Raw genomic sequence first — 15,083 nt, 5'->3', positions numbered from 1 at the left:
GTGGCTCCAGCGAAACTGTTATCATATCATGCACTTTGCTGTGCATAGTTTCCTCCCCTACTGATATTATTTTTAGAGGAGCTGCCAGACTGCAGCATTGAATCTCAGTTTCTGGCACTTCCTGATAAATCGCTTCATTAATGAATCGCCCACCTTTTTTTCTGCGCTTTTAATAACAGGGGAAATTCACCTACGATATTCTTCTAAAATGTGGGCCGTAATAATCCAAGCAGCTCTGCTCTTTTTCCATTTCTGCTCTGATTTTACATTATCAGTGAGATTTAAATGGGAAAGTGGTTGCTAAAGGGTTAATGGAATTTTATATTTTGTGTGTGTTTCAAAGGGACAAGATAAAAATGTATTGTTGCTCTGGGTGGGACACGCAATTAAACTGTTATTTTTCCTTTGTTTAACTCAGAAAGCAACTTCCCTGTTCTTCTTGCTCTATACCATCTAGCTTTAATACCAGAGCATTCTGTCAGCAGCAGTCCTGCCCTGCTTTATGGCTGAGATTCTAGCTATCTGTATAACAGAGCATTCTGTCACAGTGGCACAGATCCTATCTGATCCCCCCCATTGTAAGCAGCAGTCCTGTCCTGCTTTATGGTTGAGATTCTAGCTATCTGTATAACAGAGCATTCTGTCACAGTGGCACAGATCCTATCTGATCCCCCCCATTGTAAGCAGCAGTCCTGCCCTGCTTTATGGCTGAGATTCTAGCTATCTGTATAACAGAGCATTCTGTCACAGTGGCACAGATCCTATCTGATCCCCCCATTGTAAGCAGCAGTCCTGCCCTGCTTTATGGCTGAGATTCTAGCTATCTGTATAACAGAGCATTCTGTCACAGTGGCACAGATCCTATCTGATCCCCCCATTGTAAGCAGCAGTCCTGTCCTGCTTTATGGCTGAGATTCTAGCTATCTGTATAACAGAGCATTCTGTCACAGTGGCACAGATCCTATCTGATCCCCCCCATTGTAAGCAGCAGTCCTGCCCTGCTTTATGGCTGAGATTCTAGCTATCTGTATAACAGAGCATTCTGTCACAGTGGCACAGATCCTATCTGATCCCCCCCATTGTAAGCAGCAGTCCTGTCCTGCTTTATGGCTGAGATTCTAGCTATCTGTATAACAGAGCATTCTGTCACAGTGGCACAGATCCTATCTGATCCCCCCATTGTAAGCAGCAGTCCTGCCCTGCTTTATGGCTGAGATTCTAGCTATCTGTATAACAGAGCATTCTGTCACAGTGGCACAGATCCTATCTGATCCCCCCCATTGTAAGCAGCAGTCCTGCCCTGCTTTATGGCTGAGATTCTAGCTATCTGTATAACAGAGCATTCTGTCACAGTGGCACAGATCCTATCTGATCCCCCCCCCATTGTAAGCAGCAGTCCTGCCCTGCTTTATGGCTGAGATTCTAGCTATCTGTATAACAGAGCATTCTGTCACAGTGGCACAGATCCTATCTGATGCCCCCATTGTAAGCAGCAGTCCTGCCCTGCTTTATGGCTGAGATTCTAGTTATCTGTATAACAGAGCATTCTGTCACAGTGGCACAGATCCTATCTGATCCCCCCCATTGTAAGCAGCAGTCCTGCCCTGCTTTATGGCTGAGATTCTAGCTATCTGTATAACAGAGCATTCTGTCACAGTGGCACAGATCCTATCTGATCCCCCCATTGTAAGCAGCAGTCCTGCCCTGCTTTATGGCTGAGATTCTAGCTATCTGTATAACAGAGCATTCTGTCACAGTGGCACAGACCCTATCTGATCCCCCCATTGTAAGCAGCAGTCCTGCCCTGCTTTATGGCTGAGATTCTAGCTATCTGTATAACAGAGCATTCTGTCACAGTGGCACAGACCCTATCTGATCCCCCCATTGTAAGCAGCAGTCCTGCCCTGCTTTATGGCTGAGATTCTAGCTATCTGTATAACAGAGCATTCTGTCACAGTGGCACAGATCCTATCTGATCCCCCCATTGTAAGCAGCAGTCCTGCCCTGCTTTATGGCTGAGATTCTAGCTATCTGTATAATAGAGCATTCTGTCACAGTGGCAAAGATCCTATCTGACCCCCCCATTGTAAGCAGCAGTCCTGCCCTGCTTTATGGCTGAGATTCTAGCTATCTGTATAACAGAGCATTCTGTCACAGTGGCACAGATCCTATCTGATCCCCCCATTGTAAGCAGCAGTCCTGCCCTGCTTTATGGCTGAGATTCTAGCTATCTGTATAACAGAGCATTCTGTCACAGTGGCAAAGATCCTATCTGATCCCCCCATTGTAAGCAGCAGTCCTGCCCTGCTTTATGGCTGAGATTCTAGCTATCTGTATAACAGAGCATTCTGTCACAGTGGCACAGATCCTATCTGATCCCCCCATTGTAAGCAGCAGTCCTGCCCTGCTTTATGGCTGAGATTCTAGCTATCTGTATAACAGAGCATTCTGTCACAGTGGCACAGATCCTATCTGATCCCCCCCATTGTAAGCAGCAGTCCTGCCCTGCTTTATGGCTGAGATTCTAGCTATCTGTATAACAGAGCATTCTGTCACAGTGGCAAAGATCCTAAAGTGCCACTGACATATATTTTGTATATTAGCATCAAGTGACCCCCCCCCCCTTATGCCTCTGCCTGTGACTCACAGAATTGTGATGCAATACAAACTTGTAACTACTCGCTCTTATTTGGGGAAATGTGATGCAACAGGAACCCCAGCCCTCAAACTGAAAGAAATGAGGTCCCAAACAACAACAACAACAACAAAAGCTAATGGTAAATTATATGTGGGAGCAGAACATAGCCAGAAAGGTACACCTGTGCCCCTTAGTGCAATGGTGGCTGGGAAGCAGGGGCGGGCCAAGCCGACCGGGCGCCCTAGGCAACCCAGTCGGCCTCCTCGCCCCTGCACCTTTCCCCCCCTCGCGTTTCAGCGCGCATGCGCAGTTCCTGGGGGGGGGGGGGGGGCGGCGTCGGCTACTCGATACTTCATTGCCCCCACCGCGTAATGAGCGGCGGGGGCAATGAAAAAGGAGCTAGAGGTAGGCAAGAGAGGCTCCTGTCTGGCGCCCCCCAGTCGTTGCGCCCTAGGCAGCTGCCTCTTCTGCCTACCCCTAGTTCCGGTAAGGCAGGTTTGCCTGCTTATGTGCTTTGGGCAGACATGTCAAATTCCCCTTATTTACCCCCATGATTTTGACCCTAGAATACCAAGGTTGACATCTCCATTTTGGCGGCAGTTTTGAATTATAAACTGAAGCAGCAAGAACACCAAAGAGCAGAACATCACACAAATTCTCATTTTTTTACTTGCCTTTGTTGAGGGTAGGGATGGTCCATGCCCTATAAACACAAAATGAAGAAAGTGCCATGTGACCGAGGTAACCAGGAAGTATGTATAGCAATGAGAGAGTGAGGGTGAGTGTCCTCTGAGGTAACCAGGAAGTATGTATAGCAATGAGAGAGTGAGGGTGAGTGTCCTCTGAGGTAACCAGGAAGTATGTATAGCAATGAGAGAGTGAGGGTGAGTGTCCTCTGAGGTAACCAGGAAGTATGTATAGCAATGAGAGAGTGAGGGCGAGTGTCCTCTGAGGTAACCAGGAAGTATGTATAGCAATGAGAGAGTGAGGGCGAGTGTCCTCTGAGGTAACCAGGAAGTATGTATAGCAATGAGAGAGTGAGGGTGAGTGTCCTCTGAGGTAACCAGGAAGTGTGTAGAGCAATGAGAGAGTGAGGGCGAGTGTCCTCTGAGGTAACCAGGAAGTATGTATAGCAATGAGAGAGTGAGGGCGAGTGTCCTCTGAGGTAACCAGGAAGTATGTATAGCAATGAGAGAGTGAGGGTGAGTGTCCTCTGAGGTAACCAGGAAGTATGTATAGCAATGAGAGAGTGAGGGCGAGTGTCCTCTGAGGTAACCAGGAAGTATGTATAGCAATGAGAGAGTGAGGGTGAGTGTCCTCTGAGGTATCCAGGAAGTATGTATAGCAATGAGAGAGTGAGGGTGAGTGTCCTCTGAGGTAACCAGGAAGTATGTATAGCAATGAGAGAGTGAGGGTGAGTGTCCTCTGAGGTAACCAGGAAGTATGTATAGCAAATGATAGAGTGAGGGTGAGTGTCCTCTGTGGTAACCAGGAAGTATGTATAGCAATGAGAGAGTGAGGGTGAGTGTCCTCTGAGGTAACCAGGAAGTGTGTAGAGCAATGAGAGAGTGAGGGTGAGTGTCCTCTGAGGTAACCAGGAAGTATGTATAGCAATGAGAGAGTGAGGGCGAGTGTCCTCTGAGGTAACCAGGAAGTATGTATAGCAATGAGAGAGTGAGGGCGAGTGTCCTCTGAGGTAACCAGGAAGTATGTATAGCAAATGAGAGAGTGAGGGCGAGTGTCCTCTGAGGTAACCAGGAAGTATGTATAGCAATGAGAGAGTGAGGGTGAGTGTCCTCTGAGGTAACCAGGAAGTATGTATAGCAATGAGAGAGTGAGGGTGAGTGTCCTCTGAGGTAACCAGGAAGTGTGTAGAGCAATGAGAGAGTGAGGGCGAGTGTCCTCTGAGGTAACCAGGAAGTATGTATAGCAATGAGAGAGTGAGGGCGAGTGTCCTCTGAGGTAACCAGGAAGTATGAATAGCAATGAGAGAGTGAGGGCGAGTGTCCTCTGAGGTAACCAGGAAGTATGTATAGCAATGAGAGAGTGAGGGTGAGTGTCCTCTGAGGTAACCAGGAAGTATGTATAGCAATGAGAGAGTGAGGGTGAGTGTCCTCTGAGGTAACCAGGAAGTATGTATAGCAATGAGAGAGTGAGGGTGAGTGTCCTCTGAGGTATCCAGGAAGTATGTATAGCAATGAGAGAGTGAGGGCGAGTGTCCTCTGAGGTAACCAGGAAGTGTGTAGAGCAATGAGAGAGTGAGGGTGAGTGTCCTCTGAGGTAACCAGGAAGTATGTATAGCAATGAGAGAGTGAGGGTGAGTGTCCTCTGAGGTAACCAGGAAGTATGTATAGCAATGAGAGAGCGAGGGTGAGTGTCCTCTGAGGTAACCAGGAAGTATGTATAGCAATGAGAGAGCGAGGGCGAGTGTCCTCTGAGGTAACCAGGAAGTATGTATAGCAATGAGAGAGTGAGGGTGAGTGTCCTCTGAGGTAACCAGGAAGTGTGTATAGCAATGAGAGAGTGAGGGTGAGTGTCCTCTGAGGTATCCAGGAAGTATGTGTAGCAATGAGAGAGTGAGGGTGAGTGTCCTCTGAGGTAACCAGGAAGTATGTATAGCAATGAGAGAGTGAGGGTGAGTGTCCTCTGAGGTATCCAGGAAGTATGTGTAGCAATGAGAGAGTGAGGGTGAGTGTCCTCTGAGGTAACCAGGAAGTATGTATAGCAATGAGAGAGTGAGGGTGAGTGTCCTCTGAGGTAACCAGGAAGTATGTATAGCAATGAGAGAGTGAGGGTGAGTGTCCTCTGAGGTTACCAGGAAGTGTGTATAGCAATGAGAGAGTGAGGGTGAGTGTCCTCTGAGGTAACCAGGAAGTATGTATAGCAATGAGAGAGTGAGGGTGAGTGTCCTCTGAGGTAACCAGGAAGTATGTATAGCAATGAGAGAGTGAGGGTGAGTGTCCTCTGAGGTAACCAGGAAGTATGTATAGCAATGAGAGAGTGAGGGCGAGTGTCCTCTGAGGTAACCAGGAAGTATGTATAGCAATGAGAGAGTGAGGGTGAGTGTCCTCTGAGGTAACCAGGAAGTATGTATAGCAATGAGAGAGTGAGGGCGAGTGTCCTCTGAGGTAACCAGGAAGTATGTATAGCAATGAGAGAGTGAGGGTGAGTGTCCTCTGAGGTAACCAGGAAGTATGTATAGCAATGAGAGAGTGAGGGCGAGTGTCCTCTGAGGTTACCAGGAAGTATGTATAGCAATGAGAGAGTGAGGGTGAAAAGAGACATATAAAGCTGGCCATACACGCACCGATAATATCGTACGAAACCTAATTTCGTACGATATTCGGTGCGTGTATGGCATGTCGGCAAGTCGACCGATATCGCAGGAAGCTGCTGATATCGGACGACTCGGCGATCGGACCGGTTAAAAGATTTTGATGGGGCCATAGAAGGCGCCTGACCAAAATTTGCCGTCAGGGCTGAATCGGCAGAAGGAGGTAGAAATCCTATTGTTTCAGCCTCCTTATCTGCTGTTTCAGCCCTGAACGGTGTGTGGCGGATCTGACGATGATTGTCAGATCGCCACGTGTGTGGCCACCTTAAGTCAGATAAATGTTTGTGCTTATATAAAGATGTGGTTTTCTGAGGGAGAAAGATTTAATCCATGTGTTATATTCAGTAATATTTATGTATAAATATATATAGATAGGAACAAAAGGAGCACCCCCTTCAGTGAATCAGTAGCCCTGGGTGCTGGCAAAAGAACAATAATAAAGAAGCAGAGTGCCACACACACAGGGACTTTGAAAAAAACAAAACGTATCTATTGGAAAAGATCCAACGTTTCGAGTACTAACTGTGCTCTTCGTCAGTTACAGCCATATTGCTTGGGGCAATATATAGGAGTTTATATATAGTTAGTGGGGTATTCAGCAATTAAATGGTTGTTAAATGGCTGTCTTTCAGGTTTCAGACATTTGGTTCTGTCTCCATTGCAGCTACAGGTAAGTGTTATTTTCCTCTGGGACTGATTTACTTATTTAACTGATCTCATTTTATAAACTGCTGTAGGATCACTGGGTAGAGAGGCAGATTATACAAAGTCTATTCTACTTAAGCAGGGGGAGTGGCTTATACATAAATTCATTACTGTTTGCTGATAGCCATGCATATGGACTGGTTTTATAAACACTAAAATGTATTCACATATTGAACAATATTATTTATTAACAAAAAGGACAGTCATCCCCATGTAACAGAAATAACATATGGAGCAAAAAGTGTTAAGTATTTAAATATTTAATAAATACATGTAATATTACAGACCTTAATTTAATAAATAGAAAACAACTCAATAAATAATAAATATAAAATAAATTACAAAATAAGCAGATGTGCATTGCACACATAGATACAGATTTTCTCTTGTGGCCTCTAGGTGGGCAGAGGAAATGAAAAGGGAATTCTAAAGGGGAGTAGAGAGAAGGAATTGAAGAAGATGGTTTCTGGAAGAGAAGGAGAGATGGGGGATTATAATGGCAAAGAAATGATAGTGGGGAGGTATTGAAAAGAGGACTCTATAAAGAAGAGAAAGAATTATGAAAGAGAGAGAGAAGTAAGGGAATGACAGATACAAAAGAGAGGGAAGAAGAAGCTAAAGGGAAAAAAGAGAACTCTAACAAGGAGTAGTATAAAGGGTTGTAAAGGAAGGAGTGAAAGAGAAGTAGGAGAAGGGTTTACTGAAGAGAAAGAAATACACAAAATATAGATGGTGAAGGAAGAAGGGGGAATAGCAGAAGATAATAGTTGCCCCAACGTTGTTTAGAGAGTCCCAACCTATTCCTCATAAGCATTATAAGTTTAATTTGACCAAAGAGTACAATTCACCCTATGATTCCAACCCACAGGCAGAGAACTTCACTGTTCTATAAGGTTCCTATTCTAGATACTAGAGAAAACCTCTATTAACAGCTGTATTACTAGAATCACACAGTGATAATAAAAATATCCTGGGAATACAAAGACAGCAGGGTATGTCCCCCTTTAAAGTAAAATGGTTACTCAACTCATGCAAGCTGAGAACCGCTCATCCCAAAACCAGCCATCTCAGCCCATGTTGGTTAAAACATCCAAAATCATGTAAACTAAGAACCCCTTTATCCAAATTCATGTTGACTGAGAACCCTTTATCCCAACAGACTTTGGATGAGAATCCTTCATCCAATTTGTAGTAAAAGGCAAGAATATATATAGATATATAAATATGGTCCTGTAGTGCTGTTTGCATGGAATTGAAGTCCATTGGTTAAGGGCAGATCGCCGTTAGATACTCAGTGGTATGCGTATATTCTTAGTATCAGTTACCAAGAAGAGTCCTAAAAAGTTGTCAGCCTTATCATTAAGCTCCCAGGACATATCTGTGTTGTCAGTCGAGAGTTTGGTGCGGAGACTTTCTCCTTTAAAGAGCAACTGTGGGGTCCCAGAAAACTTGGTTTTGTGAGCATTTTCCAATGTGATGTCGAGGGTCAGTATGGGGCTACTTTCATCTCCATTCTTTATTACGTTGAGAGAAGCCAAGCCATCCTTCTTACACCCGTTTGTGACACGGCATTTCACAGATATCTGGGCGTAGACATAGTAGAGGCCCGTCCTGTGTACTACCAACTCTGTATCACTGGCAATAGTAAAATCTTGGTCAACATGCACAGGGTCCACACCGTTGGGAAACCAGGTCCACGTGCTGTCCTTCAGAGCAGCTATGGAGGGAAAAGAACAAATCTTTTAATTCCTGAATCTTTAAGTTTTTACAACCTTGAATATCAAGGTGTTCATTATATCATAATCTTAGATAACTGTGTATATAGATACTTACTATTGGTTGGCACAAGAAGAGCTTGGCTCATCTGTAAGAAAGAGAGAGAAAAACATTGTTGTTAATATAAATAACCCTTTTGAACCCGACAGGCTTATATGCTGGAAAAATTAGGGCAAGGATGGGTAACCTACTGTATATTCTGCAGTTGGAACCCCCACATTAAAGCAACAACTACATAAAACCCAGGAAATGCAGTAGGATGCTAAGTTTCCAGGTAGTCTAAATTATATCTTGTCATGTTCTTATTCAAATTTGATTATTACAATAGAAACCATAATGGCACAAAAGAAAAGATTGTCTACAGAAAGATTCAAATATTCCCCCCTGAGGCATAACACAGTATAAACAACTATGCATTCATTTAACTCATTTTATATATAGCTTGGAAGTGCCCAAACATTATCTGGATAAGTAAGGAGAACATAGTGAAACAGGTGGACCCTGAAGACACACTTACCTTTACATTTCTATCATCTCCTTGTTTTTGAGCAACGGGTGATGGTCTCTCCCAGCCAATGTAAAACACACCAAAGGATCCTAAAGTCAGTATGATGAGGACCACGGATATCACCAGAAAATGATCTAGACATCTGCACCTCCTCGATGAATCCTTCTGGCTTTCAAGGTCTGAAGAACTCACTGGTAAGGAGATAGCGGTCATGGTGGAGGCAGAGCTGAGACTGGATTGATTCATAGTGTAAGAGTGTATAACAGGCGGCTCTGTGCTTCTGTAGGTTTTATACACAAGCAAAGAGAGGAAGTACAGTTCTGGGGTTTCCAAGACGAAGCAAAACCATATGAACCTAGTGGAGAATTCCACTGTGTAACCGAGACAGAGAGAGCGAGAGAACAAGGGGGGGGTAAGGTGTGTGTGGGTGTCAGAAGAAACTAGGAGAGAGATAAATAGAGACAAATGTTAAGGAAAGATTGCAAGTGTCAAGAACCATAATGACCAAAAATATATTCAGGGGAAGTAATAGTTTAAGGACATGGAGATATTCCACCAATAGAAGGGAAAGCATTGGTAGAGAATAATGGAGGTTTAGGGGGGCTTATACCTCCCAAAAAGAGGCCGACTGTAATACAAGGTATATTGTTATAATCTCTCCAATGGACAATCACGTATTAAAACAAAAATGAACCAGGGTACCAGGGGTAAAGCAAAATAAGACGGAGATAACTATTATAGACTGTTAGGGCTGATGCCACACAGGAACGGAAGTAAGAGCAGCTTCCACTACAGGGGTCCCCAAACGTTTTGACTCGTGATCAACATTTAATTATAAAAAAAAAGTTGGGGAGCAATGCAAGCATGAAAAAAGTTCCTAGGGGGTGACTAACAAAGGCTGTTTGGTAGCCCAATATGGACTGACAGACTACAAGAGGCTCTATTTGGCAGAACACGTGGTCTTTATGACTCCAAAACCTGCTTCCAAGTCCAAAACTCACCTGCTTTAAGGCCACTGGGAACAACATCAAAGGGGGTTGGGGATCACTGCACTAGTAGATTACTATATGATTTATTGTTCCGTCTGTGGCAAATAAATCTCCCCATAGTAAACAATGCCATCTTCTTAGTGGACAACTCCTCTTTACAAACAACTTTTTTATTTGTTGTAAATAATAGTCACCCAAACAACTTTGCACTTGCTTGTTTTTTTTTCCTTTATTTTTTTAATTTATTTACTGTCTTCTCCAAAGGAAAACTTGCTGGGATCAGTGATCGTAGTGTTCAGTCGCAGTCCTATTTATTGTTCATTTTTGCATTCCGAGTACATGGCTGCCAAACTGGAGGCCTGGCCGGATGTGGCCCTTCATGGGATTTTTATGGCCCCCAGTCGGCTCAGAGGCTCCATAGACTTCACTATATGACATCATCATTGTATGTTGTATGAGAAATAATGGGCCGACTACGTGTACTAAGTTGGACAGCACTTACATAGCAGGTAGCAAGGGTCATTGATCAGTCTGAATTGAAAAAAATATGGTTAAATCAGTTAAAATCGGGTTATAAAACAAAAAGTACAATTGCAAGACTATTTTATTAACAGATAACTTGTTCAAAAGTCATTGCTTGGTAAACACAAGGCAGTAGTCTCAGTATTTTTTATGTTATTTTGACCAGTGGGGGGGATAGACTATATAGATGGGGTAACGGCGTCAGAGCCATCATGGCCACTTTCACCAATATGAGTAGACAAAATTTATGCAAGAAATCTGTGTGTGTATATACTGAATATTTATTCCCAGTTCTTTCCAGTCTTTCCCCCAATCTGCCCCAGACACCAGCCATTTGCTTACGGTAACTCTTTTTGTTCTGGCCTATCCTGACAAAATAGTAGCAGGGAGGTAGTGATTTATAGTTTCAAGATTATATCGTAGACACAGGGTGGCAGGGTTGGACTGGGGGATGCAGCGTCCCCCTCACCCCCTAACCCACCTGCAGGGGCCCCGCTGAGTGTCCCTTACCCCCCGCAGGGTCCCCCAGCCAACGTCCTCCCCTGAGGGGAGGAACGGTCAGCAGTGGGAGTGCTGGCAAAGGTCGGGTCTAGGCCACCGGGGCCCACTGGGTTTTTTCCCGGTGTCCCGACAGCCCAAAAGTAGCAAAAGTAGCAAGACAGAAGGGCATTTGCCTTGGTGTCCCGGCAACAGCTGAGCCCCTTATAATTATTGTGATATGCCAGTTTTCTTGTGAGGGTGACCACTAGAGGCCACTAGAGTTACTCAAGCAATTAATAGCAAATATGGCTTCCATCTACATTCTTTTGATAATAGCAGGGGCGCTTCTGCCATTAGGCGAGTTGAGAAACTCGCCTCAGGTGGCAGAAGCGCCCCAGTTACCAGGGGCGGCAAAAAGCCGCTCCTGGTAACTTTAAGAGCCGAATTTCCGGTTTTTAAACTGGAAATTCGGCTCTTCTAGTGCAGAGAGCACAATTGCGCTCTCTGCACTAGCGATCTCACCGCCCCCGGACCCGCTCCTGCGCTCAGAAGGTAAGCGCTGGGGAGCGGGGGGGGGGGGCGGCATCCAGGAGCCGCCTCAGGCGGCGATATGTCCAGAATCACCCCTGGATAATAGCTTTTATAAGTGAATATAAACACTTCTTTTGACTATAAGTAGGATATAGAGAGTACTTTTCTAAGAATTTGCAATTGGTCTTCATTTTTTATTTGTAGTTTTTTTTTAGTTTAGAAGCTCTCCAGTTTTGAGTTTCAGCAGCTATCTGGTTGCTAGGGTTCCAAATTACCTTGGCAACCAGGGAGTGGTTTGAATGAGAGACTGGTATATGAATAGGAGAGGGGCTAAAGAGAGAGATAAGGAATAACAAGTGACAATAACAATAACATTGTAGCTTAAAGGAACAATAGTTTTTTTGCAGCTGGGGTCAGTGACCCCCATTTAAAAGTTGCAAAGTGTTAGTAGAGGAGCAAATAATTAAAACACTAAATAAAATAAATAATGAAGCCCTATTGAGAAGTTGCTAGGAATAAGATATTCCAGAACACGCTAAGAGTTAACATAAAGGCAAACCACCCCTTGAAATCTTTTGCACTGAGAGATAACAGCCAGTAACGGCTGAATGTAACATAACGACTGGGGTTTGTTTGGTTAAACCGCTTGGCGCCGATACTTCCCTTTTTATTTTACAGCGTCTAGAAGAGGGCAAATAAAATCTCCACGAAACTGGCATGTAAATTCTAAACCTCATCCCTGCATAGCTAGCATGTGAGGGAAGGGGAAAGGACACGGCCACAGCCGATATCTGGGGTAATTGTAAATTCTAAACAGAGATTTGGGGCAAAGTCATCCTTGTCATAAAGAGTCCTAACCAACCGTACCCCCTGCCCAAAGAATTTCATTGTTATGGACCAAGTCCTTCCACCAACAGGAGAACTGAGCACAAAATAGGACAGCTTGTTTTGTAAGTTATGTTAAACCTTAGCATTAAATATGTTCATTAGAAGACCTACAGTACACCCTCCTTACCATATACCCAACCACTTGCCATATGTTTCTGCTAGTGTGTTAGGAGGTCCGTCCAGTATTCCTATATATATGTCATGTTCACCAACCACCTAAAGCCCTTGGGTCCCTCCACCAAGGTAAGGGTTGGTTTGACCCTTAACTAAAGAGAGTGGGCATAGAAAGGATGGGTTGCTGGTAGAGACCTCAGGTCCTATCTTTAGGAAGTAGGAGATGGTATAATCCTATAAAGAATAATAGAACAAGCTTTGTCTGGGACAATGACAAAATGAGTTCATTCTTGGTCTTTGACTAATGGCAGGCACAGTAAACACTTTCCAGCCAATGGTAGTTATGCGTGTTTAGTTTGTCACTGGAAATTTAATAAGGTTGCAATGAGCTAAAGGTAGGGCGATGGATAACACTATCAACCTTATGTAAACCTCATATTAGGCATGCATCCGCTCCAAAAAGCGAGGTCGCCAAGCGAGTAGATCTTCTCTTGATATCCCCACCTACGGGTGGGAGATATCGGGTGAATTTAGGTTAATTCGGTTGTTTGGCCCTGGGGCAAAACAATTGAATTAGAACGCCGGAATAAGTGCAGTCGGTTCAGGGACCGCATCAATGCGGTCCCCGATCCGACAAAATTTTTTAATGTGCCTGATCGATATCTGCCCGATTTTAGGACAGATATCGGTCGGGCAGGCCCGTCATTTGTGCCCCTACACGGCCCGATAAGCTGCTGAATTGGTCTAAGGGACCAATATCGGCAGCTACAATCAGCCCACATATGGCCACCTTAAGAGATCTCATGTTCTTATCCCGATATCCCCACCTACGGGGGCCCTGGGGCCAAACGATCAAATTAGTACGCCGGAAAAGGCGGAGTCAGTTGGCGGACGACATTAACGAGCCCATGCAGCCCCCGATCTGACTGCATTTTTTTACCTGGCCGATCGATATCTGCCCTATTTCGGCCAGATGTCAGTCGGGCAGGCCCGTCGTTTGTGCCCCTATATGGGCCAATAAGCTGCCGAATCGGTCTAATGGGATCAATATCGGCTAACAACTAACATATGCCCCTCGTCTTAGGGGAAGCGGCGCAAAGTTTCTCAATGGCACTGCCATTGGGTTAATTGGCTTCTTTGGGCCCACGGAGTTAAGCGGCTCCTTTGCACCCAAAAATAATATTTTTTTCTTTATCTCCAACCTTTTAAATGTTGTTCTGCAATTCTATAAGCTGCCCCAAAGAAATATCTACAATTAATACAAAAAAGACTTTATTTTTAAAGGGAAACTGTAATTATTTATTAAACCAAGAGAACTGTGAATCACGTGAGGTTCTAGGTGCTCATAGAAACATTTGAGGGCCCTCTAGAAAGTACACACCATTAGAAATACACCATTTATTACACCATTTTTTTTCCACATATCATTTCATACAGTTTGATAAACAGGCCCCGAGGTATGAGCAGAAGAGCAGAATAGATGGGAGTAGGAAAGGAGAAGTGGGAGAATCAGAAAAATTCACAGAGACTCGATGTACAAACATCTGTGTGGGGAGACACGTGGCGGCAACAGCAGGATATGAAACCATATATTTATGAAATGAGCAAATATTGGACACCAAAAGCAGAATCTCCAGTTATTAACCAAAAACGCCCATGGGTTTATTTATGAACCCTCGAGTTTGTGAATTTTAGGGTTTGTTTCTATTTCAAATAAACTCACAAATGTTTGCTTGTACGGGTATGGGATCCCTTATCTGGAAACCCATTATCCGAATTAGGGAAAGCCCGTCTCCCACAGACTCAATTTTAATCAAATAATTCAGAATTTTAAAACTGATTTCCTTTTTCTCTGTAGAAATAAAACAGTACCTGTACTTGATCCCAACTAAGATATAATTACCCCTTATTGGGGCAGAACAGCCCTATTGGGTTTATTTCATGGTTAAATGATTCCCTTTTCTCTGTAATAATAAAACAGTACCTGTACTTGATCCCAACTAAGATATAATTACCCCTTATTGGGGCAGAACAGCCCTATTGGGTTTATTTCATGGTTAAATGATTCCCTTTTCTCTGTAATAATAAAACAGTACCTGTACTTGATCCCAACTAAGATATAATTACCCCTTATTGGGGGCAGAACAGCCCTATTGGGTTTATTTCATGGTTAAATGATTCCCTTTTCTCTGTAATAATAAAACAGTACCTGTACTTGATCCCAACTAAGATATAATTACCCCTTATTGGGGCAGAACAGCCCTATTGGGTTTATTTCATGGTTAAATGATTCCCTTTTCTCTGTAATAATAAAACAGTACCTGTACTTGATCCCAACTAAGATATAATTACCCCTTATTGGGGGCAGAACAGCCCTATTGGGTTTATTTAATGGTTAAATGATTCCCTTTTCTCTGTAATAATAAAACAGTACCTGTACTTGATCCCAACTAAGATATAATTACCCCTTATTGGGGGCAGAACAGCCCTATTGGGTTTATTTAATGGTTAAATGATTCCCTTTTCTCTGTAATAATAAAACAGTACCTGTACTTGATCCCAACTAAGATATAATTACCCCTTATTGGGGGCAGAACA

The 15,083-nt window shown here is 43.8% G+C and overlaps 1 protein-coding gene across 1 annotated transcript; it reads right to left on the bottom strand.

The window, feature by feature from the left end:
- Nucleotides 1–6,880: 6,880 nt before the first annotated feature.
- LOC100491629 lies at nucleotides 6,881–9,270 on the bottom strand. The gene is made up of 3 exons (XM_002940045.5): nucleotides 8,971–9,270; nucleotides 8,511–8,541; nucleotides 6,881–8,394 (listed from the first exon to the last, which is right to left on the bottom strand). The coding sequence occupies exons 1-3, from the start codon at nucleotides 9,205–9,207 to the stop codon at nucleotides 7,961–7,963; spliced, it is 702 nt and encodes a 233-aa protein (XP_002940091.3). The 5' UTR covers nucleotides 9,208–9,270; the 3' UTR covers nucleotides 6,881–7,960.
- Nucleotides 9,271–15,083: the final 5,813 nt, after the last annotated feature.

Source organism: Xenopus tropicalis, chromosome 3 (assembly GCF_000004195.4).
Source record: "Xenopus tropicalis strain Nigerian chromosome 3, UCB_Xtro_10.0, whole genome shotgun sequence".
Taxonomy (NCBI): Eukaryota; Metazoa; Chordata; class Amphibia; order Anura; family Pipidae; genus Xenopus; species Xenopus tropicalis.
This window is presented reverse-complemented; position numbering and strand designations above follow the sequence as displayed.

Bases quoted from the DNA above. Each gene is read 5' to 3' on its own strand.
- LOC100491629 (XM_002940045.5), bottom strand. From the start codon at position 9,207: ATGAATCAATCCAGTCTCAGCTCTGCCTCCACCATGACCGCTATCTCC. The intron at 8,542-8,970 runs GTAAGTGTGTCT...TCTTTCTTACAG, and splicing joins GAGATGATAGAAATGTAAAG to ATGAGCCAAGCTCTTCTTGT. The intron at 8,395-8,510 runs GTAAGTATCTAT...TTCCCTCCATAG, and splicing joins TCTTCTTGTGCCAACCAATA to CTGCTCTGAAGGACAGCACG.